General features: G+C 39.0%; 4 protein-coding genes across 4 annotated transcripts; 1 reads left to right on the forward strand and 3 right to left on the reverse strand.

Moving 5' to 3' along the window:
* Positions 1–1,082: 1,082 nt before the first annotated feature.
* LOC117645291 (calreticulin) lies at positions 1,083–4,246 on the forward strand. Its single transcript, XM_034385358.1, has 7 exons — positions 1,083–1,287; positions 1,423–1,527; positions 1,911–2,114; positions 2,211–2,362; positions 2,440–2,748; positions 2,831–3,190; positions 3,269–4,246. The coding sequence occupies exons 1-7, from the start codon at positions 1,203–1,205 to the stop codon at positions 3,284–3,286; spliced, it is 1,233 nt and encodes a 410-aa protein (XP_034241249.1). The 5' UTR covers positions 1,083–1,202; the 3' UTR covers positions 3,287–4,246.
* LOC117645292 (glycosylated lysosomal membrane protein B-like) lies at positions 4,191–6,958 on the reverse strand. Its single transcript, XM_034385359.1, has 6 exons — positions 6,801–6,958; positions 6,127–6,384; positions 5,835–6,035; positions 5,526–5,756; positions 5,180–5,454; positions 4,191–5,091 (listed from the first exon to the last, which is right to left on the reverse strand). Exons 1-6 carry the CDS (start codon positions 6,894–6,896, stop codon positions 4,920–4,922), a joined length of 1,233 nt encoding a protein of 410 aa, XP_034241250.1. The 5' UTR covers positions 6,897–6,958; the 3' UTR covers positions 4,191–4,919.
* A 342-nt stretch (positions 6,959–7,300) lies between these two features.
* On the reverse strand, positions 7,301–14,601 carry LOC117645290 (importin-13). The gene is made up of 17 exons (XM_034385357.1): positions 14,331–14,601; positions 13,665–13,844; positions 13,413–13,580; positions 13,103–13,328; positions 12,822–13,023; positions 12,576–12,726; positions 12,275–12,490; positions 11,972–12,163; positions 11,634–11,889; positions 11,338–11,519; positions 11,091–11,252; positions 10,742–10,990; positions 10,499–10,636; positions 10,192–10,417; positions 9,956–10,111; positions 9,652–9,826; positions 7,301–9,554 (listed from the first exon to the last, which is right to left on the reverse strand). The coding sequence occupies exons 1-17, from the start codon at positions 14,331–14,333 to the stop codon at positions 9,446–9,448; spliced, it is 2,991 nt and encodes a 996-aa protein (XP_034241248.1). The 5' UTR covers positions 14,334–14,601; the 3' UTR covers positions 7,301–9,445.
* Positions 14,602–14,963: 362 nt separating this feature from the next.
* On the reverse strand, positions 14,964–20,284 carry LOC117645293 (mitogen-activated protein kinase 1). Its single transcript, XM_034385360.1, has 5 exons — positions 20,186–20,284; positions 19,907–20,074; positions 19,635–19,823; positions 19,369–19,519; positions 14,964–19,291 (listed from the first exon to the last, which is right to left on the reverse strand). Exons 1-4 carry the CDS (start codon positions 20,198–20,200, stop codon positions 19,388–19,390), a joined length of 504 nt encoding a protein of 167 aa, XP_034241251.1. The 5' UTR covers positions 20,201–20,284; the 3' UTR covers positions 14,964–19,291; positions 19,369–19,387.
* Positions 20,285–20,290: the final 6 nt, after the last annotated feature.

Raw genomic sequence — 20,290 nt, forward strand, 5'->3', positions numbered from 1 at the left:
GGCTGAGATGGCATCACTTCACACGGGACAGGTTTGACTCGGCCGGGCCGGGCGGGCCGTGCCTTGGTGCTTTGGCGCCTTTGCGTTGAGACCCTCATGACCGTGCCGCCGCCCGTGCCTCCGCCGTTTGGCCCAGGCCCCAGGCCGCGCCTCCTCGCCTCGTGCTCGCCGGCCGGCCGGCAGGAAGCGAACCAGGAACACCCCCCTATCCATGGCCCATGTCCTATCGCAAGTCGACAGGCTCGACCACGAGGAGCCTCGCCATTGGCTGCCTTCGGCCCGTGGGGCGGACGGTTCGTCGTATCGCCGAGCGCCGCCTGTGGCCGGCCTGGTGACGGTGTCCCTCCCCGACACTTGTCCGCACTTGTCACTGCCGCATTTTGGCATTTTGGGCCGCGAATGCGCGAATGGCCATCGCCCCTCCACAAAGGCGCGCCCGACCGACCAAAGCCCTTTCGCCACCTCATTTTATTTTATCTGATGGCGTCCTGCCCCCAAAAAAGGCTGTCCGGATGGGGAATTCCAGAATTAGATCCGTCACGCCGCTGAAAGGCAGCCGCACACATGAACAAAATTGGTATCGCTTCGACCTCGCGATTGGCATTTTTGATGTTGAGTTCATCAAATATCACGTCACCGAGCCGACTTCCAAAGGATTCACTTTTGAAATAGTTGAGAATGATTGTTTTGTCGTCGTGGGGTTCGTCAAGACTTCTAGGTTTTCTTAGAAAATGACGTATTGTCTCAGCTTCGAGTACTCAATGATGACAACTTGGAGAGCCCCTTCAAATTCTGCCGCCAAAATGCATGAATGGCGTCAGAGTCTGGGTTTTCCCTCTTCTCTTCCGACCACTCGATATCTGCTTGTCTCATTTTCGGTAAACGCAAATGGAATTTCAAAAACGGGCGAAAGCGACTTTAAATCGACCTTGTGACCAGAAAACTAGATTTATTTGCTCCAGCAGAAGGGAACCCTGGTTGCATGCACAAGTGGTGTAAGGCCAGCGAGGGAGAGAGGAACGCTCCGACAGAGCGTGGTCTGTTCCCATTGGCTGCCGGGCATCGGCCAATCACAGCATTCCATCTGTCTGTCTGCTGCGTTGCACTCAAGTGAACGGCAAAGCAGTAGTCGGTCTTTCCAGTCCATGTTTTGGCATTAGGAAAGTGACTGTTCTGGCTGCTGGTTGGTAATTTAGCCCAAAATGAAGCTCCTACTCGGGGTATTTGCACTAGTTGCAGTTGCTGTTGTTAGGGCAGAAGTATACTTCGAAGAAAAATTCGCTGACGGTAAGTGCAGGCGTTTTCCGGCGTTTCTGTACGCGGTGTCGGTCTTGTGCCGGGATCATGCTACTCGCCCTTTTTCGTTCACACCCCGTTTATGTCTCTTACCGCAGAAGTACAATGTCTTTTCCATTGTTCCAGATTCATGGCAGCAAAACTGGGTGTATTCTGAGCACCCCGGCAAGGAGTTCGGCAAGTTCGTCACCAGCGCTGGTGCTTTTTACAACGACCCGGAGAATGACAAGGGTAAGACAGAATCAATCCACTGTATCTCCATTTGTTTCGTGTTTAAACTGTCGTCAGGCTGTTAACTGCCCGAATACCATCGCCTCGGTGAAATTTTTGAGAAATCTACCACGAAAATGAGCTTGTCCTTTGGTATCTATGTGGCATGAGCTGTCCTCTGAAAGTGCCAAGTGTCACTTGACTCATGCCACCCATTCAATTGTATTTGACTATCTAAGATCATTCTGCACTCATTTTCGTCTGTCACTTTATTTTGAACTAAGTTGTCATTTGAATGTGTCATTTAGAGTATTGAACCCTCATGGTTGGGTCATGTTTAATTTTCCTCAAATTCAGAAAACTGGAGACCACTTTGACCCTATAACATTCTATTTCTGTTTCAGGTATCAAGACATCTCAGGATGCCAGGTTTTACGCCCTTTCGACTAAGTTCCCTCCCTTCAGCAACCAGAACAAGCCTCTTGTTGTACAGTTTTCTGTCAAACATGAGCAGAACATTGACTGTGGTGGTGGATACGTCAAGGTTTTCGACTGTAACTTGAACTCCAAGGACATGCATGGTGAAACACCCTATGAAATTATGTTCGGTGAGTTCATTTTCAGTCTTGCATTTTCCGTGTATTTATTCATACTTTTGTGGTCGTCTAACATTCATTCTCTTATTTCCCATTTATTATTTATAGGACCTGACATTTGCGGACCTGGCACCAAGAAGGTCCACGTTATTTTCAGCTACAAGGGAAAGAACTTGTTAATCAACAAAGACATCCGCTGTAAGGATGATGTCTACACTCACCTGTACACTCTCATTGTCAACCCTGATAACACCTATGAGGTAAACTCGCTTTCCCTCTGTTAACCAGTGTGTTCTTGATTATGTTCTCTGGCTCATTTTTTGCTCTTTGTTTACAGGTCCTCATTGACGGAGATAAGGTTGAAGGTGGAGAACTGGAAGCTGACTGGAACTTCCTCCCTCCCAAGAAGATCAAGGATCCCGAAGCCAAGAAGCCATCCGACTGGGACGACAGGGCAACCATTGACGACCCTGAAGACAAGAAACCTGAAGACTGGGATAAGCCTGAGCACATTCCTGACCCTGATGCCAGCAAACCTGAGGACTGGGATGATGAAATGGACGGTGAATGGGAGCCTCCGATGATCGACAACCCCGACTACAAGGGAGAGTGGAAGCCCAAGCAGATTGACAACCCCAGCTACAAGGTAGATGCCTCATTCAATTTTTCACTTACTTGGAATTTAGATAACATTTTCTGACAACTAACTTTATCTTATTTATTTCTAGGGACCTTGGGTTCACCCGGAAATCGACAACCCCGAATACGAAGCTGACAGCGAACTCTACTACAGGAAAGAAATCTGCGGAATTGGTTTCGACTTGTGGCAGGTTAAGGCTGGTACCATCTTCGACAATGTTCTTATCACTGACGACCCTGAGCACGCCAAGAAGGTTGGCAAGGAAAACTGGAAGGTCACTTTCGAGGGTGAGAAGAAGATGAAGGAGGCCCAGGACGAGGAGGAAAGGAAGAAGGAAGAGAACGACAAGAAGGTGCGAGAAGATCAAGAGGATGATGATGATGAAGATGAAGACGACAATGATGTGGCTGAGAAGGACAGCACAGACAAGGCCGATGCTGCTGATGAAGTAAGTTTTCTCAATTTTCCTTCCTATGGTTTTGCACTTATTGCCATCCACCTTCTAATTTTACATTATTATTTTCAGACACACGACGAGCTGTGAGAAAATCGTTCATCTCATTTCTGAGTTATTTACCAACCAGCAGTGCTGTTCTGCAGTGGATGTAGAAACTCCATCTTACTTCAACCACAGCAGCAGCTGAGGCAGCAGCAGAGCTGTTGCAACTTATGCAATCAGACTGATCCTTTATCCTTCCCCCCCTTTTTCCTGTAAGTGTGCCCTGCAGATCATTTGGTGAACTGTGTGAACGTGATGCATGTGTGACTCAATGTTAGTGCCAGCGTGCTGTTGCTGCATTTACCACTTTGTGATATGTTGCAGACCTGTTAAGCACTTTGGTCGGTTTTTGTTTTTATGTATGACCATTTCAGTATGCAGCTTTGTACAAAATATTTTGGGATGATTTCCAATTGTGACTGATAGTTTTTGAGTGTGTGTAATCACCATTGTGTGGTGAGTACATCTGTGTTGTCACGAAGATCTGAAGTAAAGTTTTTTTCTAAACTTGAATGGAAAGCAATATTTCTTTTGAATGAAAGAAAACAAATTTGTTCCATCTACATTAAAACAAAATGTACAAAAAATTTGAATGATGGGTGGGCCCTAGATGAAATAAGTCAAGGGAGGGTTTGACAAGAACAACTTTTTACAGAGTAATTCAGGCTTTTATAAAGTCTTGATGTGATTTTTTTTCTTCCACCTTGGTCCATGAAGCTGAATCTGTAATACATTGTTTGGGCTTCTTTAACTGTGCCATTTGGTTTCAAAAATTTGATTTGAATTTGCATTGTAGTAGGCTTCAGTCATGTTTCGTCAGTTAGGAAATTGTTTTAATTAAGTCATGGGACTTCGTTCTAGCACTGTGAGGCAGAAACTGCTTCGACACAATTTCAGTGGAAGCCACAAAACATGTGTTGTGTTCAAGTAGCAGTGATATATATTTGAATTTGTAAGGAAGAAGAGTTTTATTATAAAAAAATATAATGCTAGGCTTTATTTATACTTCCCGTTTCTATTATTATTTCTCTACCTTCCTACACAGTTACCGTTCTGAGGTTCCTTACTTCCATCCTAAAATAACTTGGTCTTTTCCTATCACAAGCTAAAGTTTATCACTTTTCCAAGTAGTTGGCACCTGGCACATGACACACTAATCACATAAATCAAACTTTATACTGTTCTTGAAATAGGACGTACACCACAGAAAATCTTTCACAAATACAAAAAAATATTACAGATAAGTTTCAGAGTTAAAAACTAAAGGCTTATTGAGCTGCTTCAAATAGATGCAAGATAAAAACAAAACACAATGTCGCAGAAAAGATAGTTGACTGGATTTAGGGGCAAAAGACACAAATGACTCACAATCAAGGAACTACTACTTTGGCATGAGCCCTACATTTTTCCCTCCATCCCATACAAATTGCATAAGATTTGAAAATTCATGCAAAATGATTACAATATGAGTATCACATGGTCAGTTCACACAGCCAAAAAGACTTTGATAGAGAACCAGCATATAAGACTTAAAAACTATGAAAGTAATAAAATAAATGACAAAATTTCACCAGTTTAACACCAAATGTGTCTATGTTAAACATAAGATAAATATATTGTATATACAAACAGTCTTTAAAAGTTATTTCTTTATCAATTGAGTAATCTACATGGTCTATTATTCACTTAGTAATAAGTCATCTTTGCGGTACGTTATTCTACGAAGAGCAACATAGAGGCCGCTCAATACAATGATTACAGCAGGCAAACCTAAGCAGACACTCATCACCAAGATAATCAGCAAAGAAAAGTTTTCGTCTGGAGGATGGCCATATCCCATAGTGAAGGTCCTGAAAATTATGCCAAAATTAGTAAGTTAGTAAAGGCAGAGGACATGTAAAGGGACAATTCAAGGGTGATTCGATTGACAAGCCTTACCAGATAGTTTTATTGGTCGCAGAGTAGAAGCCATCATCACTGGCACCAAACGAAACATTCACAGCTTTTAGAAGACTAGTATTTAAGTCAAAACCAGAAAATGCTGCGAGTAGAGTACCCTCACATTGTAAGAGAGAACCATTTTTGACTGAATAGAAAGCAGTTTCTGTTGAATTTATGATGTCACGTTCATCAGCAACATAGGCAACAGGCCGCCATTGTAGGTATCCTCCATTACCACTTTGTTTGCTAGCTGATGTTTGTAGATCAACCAACTGGAAAATAAAATCATTATAGTCAGTCAATATGGCAGTAGAATTTACTAGTAATAGAAAAGTGAACTCACAGTAAAAACACCAGGAGTGTGCTCATCATCCAAACTCTTGAATGAACGACTGTAAATTCCACCTGACGAACTTTCATTTGCAGCCATAGTCAACTCGATGGCGTATCTGCTGTTTTCAAAGCCTGAACTGGTTACCATGTTAACAATACTTAATTCAATTAAGGTGGCATTAGATGAATGTAGAAGATGTGGCAAATTAGGACTATGGTCTGTGCTTCTGTAGGTTTCAAGCTAGAAAAAAAGGAAATTGTGAGACAATTGATAACATAAGTTTAAGTCAATTGAGGATGTAAAATAAACAATGAGTACCTCAACTCGAATAAGTCCATTTTTAATAGAGGTGGAGTTTTTCTTCCATGTGCCGTCCATGACAAGTCGTACAAAATCTCTGTTCTGCTGCAACATCTTCATCTCCCACACTTCCGGCATTTCAATTTTATTAACATATGTGTTAGAATTATTTGCTGGATCTAATAAACCTGTGTCATTTATGTCATTGAATTCATAAATCTGAAATTAAAGAAATCATCTATAGCATATAATTCTATACCACACAGGATTTGAGCCTGAAAGATGGAAAATAAACCTTAAAAAAACCAACCTGACTCATTAAGACTCCAAATGAGTAGAAAGGTTGAGAAGTAAAAGATACACTGCTAGAAGCATTAGGAAAATCTTGCCAAGAGACTGACAGATTTGCTTCATGCGAAGTCAACGCAACCAACACAGTGGGTTCTGAGTGGAAGCACCATACATAGTGCATCGTGTCGTTAGGTCCATCGGCACGCACATGGACTACTTCAACAGAGCTATTACACCGTGGATTCTCATTACAACCTGGATTTTTTGTTGCGGTAAGCTGGAACAGACAAAGCATCATAAGAATTAATACTCTCAATCATGATGACAAAATTTCTCTAAACAGCAACATTTCAGAAAATTAACGACAAAGAGAATTCAAAAAAATAGAACAAAGACTCTGAATAAATCCATGAGAAAACGTATGATTCATGAGACTAAAGGTCAGAGTAGTTGCTCCATCCAGGAAGTGGTGAGATCAGTAGATCAGAAGAACACCGTAAATTAGGGCGGAAAATAAGCAAAGTTGTAAGCTAATTTTTGAGAAATTAAAAGATGCAGACCTTTTGAACATAGGCGTTGATCGAGAAAGAGCAAATGTTTACATTCAAAGGCACAGTCTAACCTAAATTACGACAAAAACACACACGCCGTTACGAGCAATTCAAGCCCTAAGTAACAAATGTGAGCATTTACCTGGCGTTCTTGGCTTGAGGATGCAGAGAAAAGCAAAGCAAAGACAAACAAAATCAAGTAAGAGGCAGAAATCCTGTCCGGGGGCGGCACTGCCATTATGTCAAGGTTCTAAAGAACGCCCGTCACAACATGAATAATGAATTGCAATGTGAGGTCAGTGACAATCACAACAACACTTTGCTTATTTGCAGGAAGAATTGATCTGTGAATATGCAGCAGAAGACGCCGTGACATTACCACAATGAGTTCTGTGGTTTTGTTTTGTACAAAGCCTTTGATTTATTTATGCCTTGTGGCGTTGCTCTGGCACTGGCCCTCGAGTGTCCTGAACAAATCTCAAACACGTCTCTCATATGTAAAACCAGAATAGCTGGCGTGGAGGCAGTGAAGTGAAGTATGTGTTTCATGTGCTGTCCTTTTCAGACACCTTTCAAACTTGTATTCTGTAATATATGTATTGGGTGAAAAATTTAACCTGGGAAGATGAATAAATTAATCAATTCAAGGGTCTTCACACTTTTTTTTTGCATTTAACTTCAGCATCATTTCAGCATTAAAAATCAATGTAAACAACTAAGTACAGTGGGCGGAGGAGAGGGAAAGCCCCCTTACTTGGCACCCTCCTTGACTTCAAATTTCTTTCTTTAAAAGAATATCAGATCAAACCTTACACATAGTATCACAGTGCAAACAATAAATTACACTCAAAACACACAGATAGTAGACAGACACAGTGCAAAAAATATGATTCACCAGCTGTGACTAATGAACTTTTCAACCTGAAATAAAATGAACTCAACTCTGGATGATAAGATAGATTTCCAGTGAATTACAAGAGGGATAATTAAGAACGAAACAAACATTCATCTTTTTGAAGGCTACTTCATGTAAGTAACCACCTAGTTGATAAAACTAAATAGTCTCCATAAAGTACTACAAGCAGTTTCTGCCATACAAGACAATTAAACACACATTATTCACTCACTTAAGAGATACGTCTAGAAGCAATGCATTCAGTTGCTGACAAAAAATCTCATAGATGGCAGGAATGCTAAAAAAATCACATTCAGACTTCTTTGTTAATAAACAAGTTGAGAAACTGTTATGTATAATGCACAACGGTCATATAGGATATGCACATGGTTCTTCCAACACATCCCAAAAAATTCAAAAACTTTATCTGATTTAAAGTAAAACGGTATACCCCGTCAAATAATTGTTATCTACGAAATCTTCACAGCTGAGGCGGAGTGTAGAATTGATAAGACATTGGAAAAATGAAAAAATACACAGACCACATTCATCCTGATTCAAGATACATTAACATCGGGAAAATAGATTCAATATTAAGGAATGTTGCCTCAACTATGGTGCATTACATGCATCCAAGCAGCTGTCCGCAAAGTGAAAAAACATTGTATTGAATACAACAAATCTGAAAATTGGTTGATATAAAAGAAACAACAAGATACGATAACAAGAAAACATACATCACCAGTTCCTAGATTTATTTCCTAAATTTATTATCATAAATAAATAATTCACAGAAAAGCAAACCACATAGGTATGATTGACTGAATCAGATATGTAAGTGGTCATATCAGTATATATTTAATACCAGAAAAGTAACATCTCAACAATGTCTGACTAGAGTGAACAACTACCATCTAATTACACTTTGTGTAAAATTGTATATAGAATGCGGTTACAATTTTTTCCCTTCTACATACATGTACTGTGATACAAAGTAATTCTACAATAAGTTCAACACATCATAAAATTCTCACCTGGAGCTGATAATTGTACCATGATCAATCACAGAATTAAAAACAAAAACAAACAATAATTTGTTTAAGATAAGATTGAGGATGGCTTGCAGAAACTTGCCATTTTAAAGTACATCAAATTGTTCGACACATTTATAAAACTAACTAGTGAGTTTACAACTCAAGTTTATACTGGGTGGTACTTCTCAGCAGCACATCCATTTACTACTATCAAAACTGAACCCAATAGAAAACCTGAACATAAAGCGAGTTCCTTTAAAGTCAAGCTATCCAGGTTACACAGAGATTAGACATCCCTTCTTAAGTTGAGAAGTATGACCCAATATAATAAAACAAAGCTACATGCATGCATTAATGACAATTCAACTGTCTCTAAATTTGGCAAGATTACAGGTCAGGTCAACAACCAATCCATTCTCATCACAGCTGAGCTGTGCTTACAACTACAGTTCCAAACTAAAATTAATTCATGATCAGGTCAAGAGCATAACTTACTATAACAGTATGGTCAAATGGGGAAAGCTATTTTACAGTTTCTCGCTGATATGCAAACAGTAGACTAATATGTAACATTAAAAGGAGAGCAGTTAAGGCTCCCTTAGACCACTATGTAAGAAAGAAGGGGCAGGAGTTGGACATAATCACAATTGTAACATAGAACAAGGAGGAAACACCACCCTCCAAATTAGACATGACTGTACAAATAAATTATAAAACCATATGGAATAGACTTTGAAATTTCTACACAAACTGCATTAATTAAAAGGTGGACAACAACACACAAACATCAAGAGAAACAGAAAAAAGTTATTCACTGAGCAAAAAATCACATAGTGAATCATTGTCAGAACAAACGGGTCAGAAAAATGGGGAAGGCTGCTGCTCACCATACTCATTAACCAAACCCCTACACAAAAGAGAAAAAGCTCGGACTTTTTCTTGAAGCTTCCTTTTGTTGGCACGTTCTCTGTGAGAATAATTTAAAATGTTGTTAGGCTCAGTGCAAGTACTAAACCATGACTTAACAGAGAACAAGCAGAGAAAAGATTGTTTTGAGCACCCACCTCAAGACAGATTGAACAAATTGCTCCTTTTCTTGCACAGAGGGACGAGGGGTGGGGAAATTCTCTTGAGAGAGTATACTTGGCAACCATCTCGCCAGATCTTCACAGAACCTTTTATTGAGAGCTAATAAAACATCTATTATAGGATCCAGACACTGTCTGGGTGTTTCTCCGCCTGGGACAAAAATAAAATAGAAGTAAAAAAACATAAACAAGAAATGACTCAATGAGAAGAGATTCAAACCAAGCAACCAAGTATCAAAACACCTGTTATTTTTAAGACAATAGAAAAAACTTCTCTTACCAATGCATTTTAAAACTCGAGTCGTGAGATCTTGGCCATTCTCCTTAACTATCTGATGGTATTGAGATGTTTCTGCACCGTTTAATATGAAGTATGACAGATAACCGGCAGCGGCTTTAGACGCCCCACATTCAGGCAAGCTGAGAGACGTCATAGCTGGGAACACAATAGAGAATGAGTGCTTAACATATTTTTCATGACTGAAAACAAAATTGAGTGTACCACTTTAAACCTACCACATTTAAAAACTTCTGCTAAATTACTATTAATAGCCAAAGCAACCATGTTTGCATCCTTTTTCATTAATTTGAGATGCATATTGTAGAATGCTTGAATAAGATCAGATTGAAGTGATAAATTTGGAAACGCAACACAAATACCAACGAAGACTGAGGTGCAATCAGCCATTAAGGCTCGCATCAGCTCTGCCTGATCAGCCTCCAGAGCAAACATGACCATCAACTGATGAAAAATAAAAATAATTAGCTTCTTACATTTGAAAGTAAACACAATAATAATAATAAGGTAAAAAATGAATAATACCTGTTTGGCTGTGTCCAAGAGTGAAGCCTGTGGATATAAATTAAATGCCACAACTAGTATATTGACCATTTCTGGAAGGAGTGGTTTACAGTCATCCATAAGTGTTCCAGAAGCATACTTTAACGAGGCGCTCACAGCCTACGGAAAGATGACGACATGAGTAAGGCAAAGTAGCAAGGAAAATAATCCCACCAAATTTGTTTTTTAAAAATGATAATGTGTTAAAATATTTTATTTACATACCGTCATGATGTGCTCATCACTAGCCCAACGGTCAACCACAGTTTTTAAGACAGGAAGAAGCCAGCGGAGGATCACTTGGACAGGCTGAACGTGCGGGGCATCTCCCTCACCCGTATGGGGTCTTACCGGTGCCGCAACACCAGCCTCAGGTAATTCTTCATCTGAGGGTAATCTTGTGTCCAATGTTGAAAATAAAGTGCTAACCATGCGGAGGCGAAGAAGGATGTTTGCCTTGACATGAGCATTTGGCTGGTGGAGGAAGATCAAAGACCAGGTAAGTTTCATTGGCATAATTCTTGGACATATTGATTAGAAAAGATCTTGCAGAAATGGAAACTGTGAAACTTACAAGCTGATGAGCTAATTCTTGCAATTCTGTCACTCGAGGCAGCAGGACTTCATCTAAATAAGCAAGTATGTCAGGCAAAGGACATATTGACAACACTCTTCCTAAAATAGACATCATTCGGATACTTTCATTTGCCTTTAAATGGCCGGTAGCTAAAGCTTGCTGTGAGGAAAAACACAATAAATTGGAAAAATTGTTTCAAGAAATTCTATTAAGAGTAAACACAAAAATTGGTGGCTACATAAACCTTGGCTGATAGAAGAATGGGGCTACAGAATGGTGCAATAGAAGGCTGACAATCCCTCGTTAAATCTTTCAGTGCCATTGTGGCTGAAGTTGCGACTTCTGCACAATCCAGACCCATCAGGAGAAGGGGCATCACGTCCCTCAGGGCCGCCGGGTGATGGTTAATCCACTCTGCATAAGCACCTAAAAATTTATGCAAAGTATACACACTTAAATTGTTGAACTGTTGTAGATAGGACACTGTTTCAACAAGTCATATTCATGCCTATGAGGCTACGTAAAAATAGAGTAACCAACCAACAGTATCCAAAACAGTTCCGGCGACTCGTACATCCAATTGGGTTAAAGGCAAAGCCTTGAGTCCTGCAAGCAGGTTTGGCAGAAAGCGGTCTTCTTCCATGGGAACAACTTCAGCAACAGACAAAAACCCATGCAAGACTGTTTCTAGATGCCGCCAAGAGGTAGGATTGGCTTGTAAGCTCAAGAGAGCAGCATCTAACTTATTCCAATATAATTGGAGCAAGGATTCATGAAGAATAGAGTAGCAGTAAAGCTGAAAAAAAGATAAAATGGAAAAAGGAAACTTTGAAGATACAAAACTTAATTGAGATGGTGAAATAAGCCCAACACATTACCAGCGTATCTGCTACATCTTGGCGATAACAACGAAAGCTCTCTCTGTCTTCGCTATTCCAATTCCTTTCCAAGTCGCTTCGTTCAGGTAACATACTTTTGTGTAACAATATTTCAGCTAGGGTGGCATATACAGGTGCCAATAATTGAACTAGTTGATGGTAGGGAGTAGGATCAGAACCAATTACATCATCCTGATGGTGACAAGAAAAATAAGGACACACACAAAATATCAGTTACCCAAACATCTTTCAACAAAAACAAATAATTTACTGCAAGTTACAATTGTTGCTAAGGCACTGTACCTGAAGCATATACCAAAATCCGAACGCCATTTGAGAACAGTTCTCGTCAAGTGGATACTGGCCTGGCATGTTTGAACACTGAAGAATTCCTTGAATGAGGCGCATTGCAGTGTTCCTTGATTGAGTCCCTTCAGGCATGAGAAGAGAATCCAGAAGCAAATGAGAGTGGCTTTCAGCTACAGTCACCATCAAAGTGAAGATGGCACAAACCAAGCCCTGAAATACAGTGTTTATAATAGTATATTGGAGGTATTTTTAGACTCTAATTAACTCTAGAATGAATGAGCACATAACAACAAACCTCATCAGGCTCAGGGGAATTGAGCTGAAATTGCACTATATCCAATAGACCGACATATTTTTCCATGATCTGCATAACAGTTGTAGGAAATTTGTGACTATTAGGGCGACACAATAAATTAGTGAGAGCATCAACAGCTAAATCAGCCATTCTGGAACAGGACAACAAGAAACATAACATGTAGGGATGCCTTATTATAAGGGAGCAGAAACGTCTCACATCGTATCTTCCACAAACTTTATTTACCCAGCATTACTCGTATCATGTCCTTGACTACACAGTCTGACAATATTTATAAGTCGTGTGGACAATGTGTCACAAAGTGACAAAGGAAGCTGAAGTTGAAGCCACGCACTAGAACAACGCATTGCCTGACAAACATTGTCCACACTTCCAGCAGAAGGATCATTGATGCCCTCTGGTATAGTCCTTTCCAAAAGTTTGAATACTGCAAAAAGTGACAGTTGCTAGTATAATTGTTATTATTATTAATCGAACATTTTATACACTTTAAAGTTAATAAATACCTTCTGGAGCTGCTTGGTCAAGTTTAGTTCTCACAGCATCACGGTGCTGCTGTTGTAGAGTACTGGTTTGTGTCTCCTCTGCTAACACAGTAAGTGTTTCAAGTAGTATCCAAAGTGCCCTGTCTGGTGATATCTGGGTTTGCCTTGAAGATATTAAATGTTCCATAATTTCCTCTATGGCATTTGGCCAATCCTCTGGGAGCATTTGCAATGCCATGGTGGCCATCTGGCAATAAGATTTTGAAATAAAATGAATTTGCAGAAAAAAGAGGAACACTCTTAACATATACCTGTAGGAGGCAATTCTTACCACAATACACAAGCGACTCAAGACTATTTTAGGCCCAGAAGAAAAAGTCATGATTGTTGACATGAGCTTCTCGCGTAATGCGGGTCTCTGATCTTGAGGAAGTTCAGTCCAGTATTTGACAAGTTTCAGGTGAAGTGTAGATGCAGCAAAAAACTGTACTTCGGCTGGCTGTAAAATTTCAAAAAGAGAAGAAAATCTAACAGAAGAGTGCTAATAGACAACTCAAATAAGATATACAGTCAAAATATTTACTTTATTTAGGTAGAGGAGATCCCAAACAAAACTCCAAGCAGCTGGAGAAGCCTGAGCCTGCGATAGGAGAGAATGAGCTCTCATTTGCTCTGTAGGGTCATTGCTTCTGGTGTAAAAATGAGAGATTAACATCTGCAGATTATCTGCCGTTAAAGGCATATTTTCAATTGTCGCTTCACCCTGGAAATAAAAGAGTGTCAGGTTACCATGAAGCCAGCTTCCTAGTTGTGTTTGATACAAAGAAGGGGTTAATTTCGAGTGCTAAATGAGTCCAGTATCATTGGAGAATAAGGCAAAAGAAATTGTACATATGAAGAATGCAAACACACTAACTGTGTAAATCCAGCTTTGTTATAGGCATAAAAACTAAAGATAAGGAATGCAATGAACAAAACAAATGCAAAACTGTTTCACGACATTAATGAGCCCATGACATGATCATCCAAACGAGAAGAAATTTCGAATAAGACACAGAAGGAAAGAGAGGTTATGATAATGAATGAAGTATCTTCGTTTACACAAATGCCGTCAAAACGAGAAGCAGACGCGAACACGCTGAATCAAAATCAAATCGAAAACAAAATATGCCAATTCGGGCACTGAAGGACGATAAACAACTAAAAGAAAAAGCAGAAACTGGACACAAACACTGGAACTGACACTTACCATGTTGATCGGAACACTGCTTTCCGCGGCCGAAAGACGTAATGCGAGCCTATGATGTGCAGCCGATTAAGTGCTAGAGATACTTGACATAAAATCAATCATTTCGAACATGGTTTCATCCAACGTAGCACAATATTTGACGTGAAAAACAACAAATCTGCAACAAATCCACGATGCGCAGGTGCGGCGGGATTCGATCTGCTCAAAGAAGGATCCTGCGAATAGGCGGTGTTTGCGTTCGCACCGACACCTGCTACCTGCTACGAGACTAGCATCTAGCGCCGTAGGGAATGTTTGAACCGAAGTTAACCGAAATGGAAGTTGTGCGTGGTGTAGAGGGTGTGGAGGGGGTAGTGGAGATAGTGATTGAGCACGGAAAAGTAAGCGTTTCGCTTTAGGAATGGCTCAGATTGGCCCTGTCCCATATGGACCCGGACCCTTGCCAGTGGTAAAGGGGGAGGGGGTAAACCTCTGAGGAAAGTGCGAAAATTGCGCCAATAGGTTCAGGGAAAAGACTGGAAGTCAAACAGTATCTTTTTATTTTTATCTTTTCAACAGAAGCTTAAATCCTGGACAGCAAAGTACTGGACAAATATTATTACTAGAAGTAATACTGTATGGAGACAAAATGTGAAAGATTTCGCTTGCTTTATTTCACTTTCATCAAACCATATATCACTTGGCAAGGGAAAGCTCTACTTACACCGAGTATGAAAACACTCAAGAGGAAAAACTCTTCAAAAGACAATACATTATACAAATATATCTTGTATACATATATATAAATATACATATACATATACAATGAGAAGTAAGTGATTTGAAGAGAAATTTCTAGAGAATAACTGTTTACTATTAACAATGAACAGAGAATAATTACATAAAATCTTGACCACACCTAGCTAGACAATGCATGTTTACAATCTCCTAGGTCCCCATACATAAAAATTGGAACTCCTCTGAATTATTGTTCCCTCACAGAGAAGAGGGAGGGAGGAAGGGAAAGGAGTAAAAAGATGAAAGACAATTTTCACCATAGGCAAGAAACCGCAATATTAGATGAAGAAATTTGACTAAAAATGAGGATCCCCAATATTCCAATAACACACCACAAACTAAAAGTTGTGCCTTGCAGCAAAAATGATTTGGGAAAGAGTAAAGTCCTCCCATCCAGACTAGAAAATCCCACAGGTAATAGAGATATGATGGAAGAAAATGTTTTGTAGATACAACAGTGACTGTTTGCATACAAGCAGACCAAAATATATAAAAATTTCTGGCAAAATTTGCAAAGTTAAACAAGGAAAAGCAGATTTTTATGTTTTCTGTTTTGTCTCTTTTTTTAGGGTTTTGAAGCAATGTGCGGATAATTAAAAATATTTCTGCTAGCATTTTGTTGGATTTGAACATGATTTGATGAAAGATTACACAAGTTTAAAATTGACACACCTTAAAAAAAAAAGTTGTCCACAAAACAGTTATTGGTTAACAGACAAAGTAGCTAATAAAAAATGAACAATAACTGCTGTAGATGAAGCCTTATCAAAATACTTCGTTGTATTAGAAATGGTTCCCTTTTTCACAAATAATCAAAATGCAGTCTTGAAAGGAGGCATCCTTGCATAATTGTAACAAAGTCAACAACAAAATCCCATTTAAAAAAAAAAGGTATGAAAACATGCCACAACCCACAGTGAAAGGAGAAGAAGCTCTACTTAAAAACTGGACAATGCATTGATAAGAGCAAGTACAATATTACTACAAGGGAATGAAAATCACTACAAAGGTCGAAAATCACATCAATAATTACAGTACAGATTGGTTATTCCTCTTATAAAGGTGATGATATAACAACTCTAGGGATACCGTTTTATACAATACATATCCACCAACATCATTACCGGATTCAACAAAACTACTATTAGGCCACATACAACACATCAGAGTAAGAGTTTTTGCAGTCAAAGATAAGGAGATTTTTCCCTTGAGAAAAGATTTTTAGGAAGGACAGAAATGCATCAAGGTTGGCCACTTCAGATGTATACAAGAATGTAATGTGACTACTTTGAAGAGCAGAATGTCTTAAGACAAGGAAGTTCTAGAAAATTATGAACAAGGACACACAAAATGGATGAACCATGAATGTTTAGGACCTGGATTCAAAACAGGAATAGGTTCGAGGCAAAATTTTCTACAGGCCAATATTATGGCAACTACAATACTGTCATCCGATATAATGATATGTATTACCACAACACATTCAAAATTTGAATTCAAAAGATACATCACATTGAATAAAACACTCTGCTTCAGCAATAATCCATCCTACTGTAACAAAGTAGAATCCGACTTCCGAAGTTGGTGCACAGACTTTGGTTCATTAAAATTTTCCAGAGTCATAATTCTTTCTAAAAAGTTCATTTTACACTGTCTTTGTAAACATAATGAAAGTTCATATTAATTTCGTTCCATGGTAGGTAAAGGCTGCGTTTCAGTCAATTGTAAATATTTCCAAAAAATAACATTCAGATTACCAAAGGGTAGATAAAATTGGAATAGCGGACAAATACAAGGACTTACAATTTTGTCTACTGTTACTGTTATGAAATATTATGGTAATAGTTACTTCTTTGGAACTGAGGAAAAATCTTACCATGCACCACCACATGGTCTAGAAGGGGCATAAATGACTGCAAAAACACAATGATACCATGAAAACCGGCAAAGAAGTATTTAAATGTATGCGATTTAATATTTTCAAATTTTATGTGAGGTACACAATGTCAGAATAAATGTGCAAACATTCTCTCTGATGATCCAAGTGTGTTTTATAGGTAAGTTTCTTATACTACAAACATTAAGAGTTATTCACTTCTATATACAAAGTTAAATCACAAAGTCATAAGATAAACATAGAAAGACAAATGTATAATCTCGAATAAAGGACAGAAATGTCTTATTCAGACCCGACACTCGTTGCAATCCTGAGCTCTGGTAGCAGAGCACGAGTAAAATTGAATACACGGTAGTAACAATTATAGAACATTTGTAATGCATTAACTGTAAAATCTTGAAAATATTTTTCATTTTATTTCAATCCACACCAGTTAAGGAAAGAAGCATTACCCAAACCAAAAGTGTGTTTTTACATATATATTTATCAAATAACTTCCCCACAATGTAAAGCAAGCAAAGAAGCCCAGCAAAAATGTCCGCAAAGGTTTTCGTCTTTCTTGACTGAATCGCAAGTCACGGCTTGAACAAATTAAGAACCAAGAAAAAAAAACCTTTCTAAAATGTCTTGTAATGTAATGAATGCAGGAAATGTAATCCCAAAAAGGGCATAATAGAAGAGCAGCACTCCAATCTTGTCTCACCTCAATTTGGCATGGCATGGTGTTGACGGTGTTGAGGTTGTGCCAATTCCTCAAAACAGGCATGAAGAAATCTCAGCTTCTGGCCTCCACTTCTTTCCCACTTAAATGGTACTGATCATATTTTCATTCATATAACTATGATTTACATGTCCAAAAATAAACTATTACCTTACATAACTGCTACTGTAACAATGCAATGATTAACATCAATAACATAATCCATCTTGACATGTGTGACATCTTGATGAAATAGATTCAGAAAGATGCTTGTTGCCTGAATCCCAAGTAAGAAAGGAAAAGAAAACCACACTTGACTGCTCTCTTATCAAGACTTAACATAAATGCCTGCAAGCCTGAGTGTAATGAACTCTTTACACTACCTTAACTTGTTTCTAGCTAGTCAACACAGATTTTTACAATTTTCAAAACCTCTAGATTCCTATGCTTTTGGAATAAGAGTTTCTGAATGTTACTTATGATGGTCACATACATGGAATTATATGGGACAGTCCTTATATCACATTCAGTAAAACAAAACTAACGAATTGCACATTTTAATGAAAGGAAGTCCGCAAATAATCAACAGTTGAGTGTTGGGAGGAGCAACATACCACTGCTCCAAAGCAGAGATACAACCAGCAAGATACAATCTTCAAAGTACTGCTGCATAAAGTTGCATTCACATTCAGTGATGCCTAGGTGGCATAGTGTGGCGTATAAATGCCCCACGCCAACCAAAGGTGCTCATAGCCCATTGTATTGTGTCAGTACCTGGCTTTCTACGCCATGATACCTAGGCATAATCAAGCATGAATAACAGTAATAATTTACAAATAAAGAACCAGAAAATCCAGGAAGGATTCAAAATACCCACCCATTGGAAGATGGTGGATTTACATAGGTGCGGAAAGTGGACTCTCTCCTGCACCATAAGGCACCCTAACGTACCACCCAAGGTCAGTTCCTCCCATGGCTCCTGCCCACCACAGCTCACCCCTCGAGGGGAAAAAGAGGTGAGGGGGCGCGGGGGATAGTCGTAGGGAGTCCACTTTCTGCACCTATAGGATTTGAATTAAAATAAAATAAAAAGAAAGTTGAAAAGGAACATTATTACGAAATCTTAACAAACGGTTACATCCGTGTCACTTTAATTCTGATATTTACAAATATTGAGTTAATTAATTCATACTCTTCAGAATACTATTGCTTAAGTTACAAAGGTAATACAGGAATGCAGAGTGAAACTAAGTTTGGTCAAATGACAAGAAATGTATGCATGCTTCACTGAAATTTAAAACACCAGCCAAATAAAAATACTAATAAATGATAAAACATTTACTGGCAATTGTTAACCAAAACGGCTCCTGATGAATTCTCTTGGAATATTTATTCAATGTTTTTCTCACTATACTTGTAGATTACGAAAAGTCACATCACATGGTATAAATCACAAACATAACGTAATGTTATGGCACAATGTTCAAGTCCATCACGTATTGACACAGTTCATAATTACAAAATTTTGTACCACTGAGTGATGTGACAGCACAATGTGATAGCACTGAAGTGCTTCCCTAAAAGCAACTGCAACAGGAAGGAAAAATATGGTTAACTCCTTCATTAAATAGGGAGAAAGGCTTGAGAGAAGAAAATGCTCTTACCAGACTCCCAATAGTATTCCTAATTTTGCTGCTGATCCTGTGTAAGTCGGGTTTTGAAGAGCACAGTTTCATCAAAGATGTATTGCTTAAGAGTCTCTTTGGGAAGATCATCTAACTCCATTGAGAAGCGGAAAGGCTCTTCAGCAACAGGCTGGAAAAAGAAAATTTAGTCAAAAATAGTGGAACAGACAGTGCTTATCTTCAACAATAGCCACAATTCACGTTTTTTTGAAAGGGGGCAAATAGAGACAACACACTCAACCTACCTCATCTGCTGGGTCATAGTACTGCTCCAAGTACGGATGGGCCAGTGCCTCTTCAACCCCTATGCGATTATGAGGGTTGAATGTTAACATCTTGTCCAAGAGATCTAGTGCCTTGGGATCAGCATTAGGATACAGTTTAGACCAAGGAACTTTTGGCTTGAATGGTAATGACTGCAGATAATTTCTGGCCTGAAAACGGTAAGGAACCAATCACACTGCTTATTTGGTCTTCTTTAAATTTATCATAACCTCAATCAGATCAAATAAATTACCTTTTCATTAATGATACACTCCAAATCCTCCTGTGTTGGTGATCCCAAGACTCCAAGGATGTGGTTCAGCTGATCCAGGTAATGTTTACCAGGGAAAATAGGTCTGTTTGACAACATTTCAGCCAAAATACAGCCCACAGACCAAATATCTATTGATTTATTGTAACCCTGAAAGTTAAGGTAAAGGTATTGAAATTAAACCAAAATTAAAACGAGTATTCACTCACACACAACAAAAAATGATGGAAGAAACATTATCATCATGTACAACAATTTTACCTTTGAATTAAGCATGATTTCAGGTGCTCTGTACCATCTTGTTGCAACATACTCTGTGAGGAAGCCAGTGTGGTCATGGTCTGGGTCAGCCACTCTTGCCAAGCC

The sequence above is a fragment of the Thrips palmi genome, unplaced genomic scaffold (genome assembly GCF_012932325.1).
Source record: "Thrips palmi isolate BJ-2018 unplaced genomic scaffold, TpBJ-2018v1 HiC_scaffold_18, whole genome shotgun sequence".
NCBI lineage: Eukaryota > Metazoa > Arthropoda > Insecta > Thysanoptera > Thripidae > Thrips > Thrips palmi.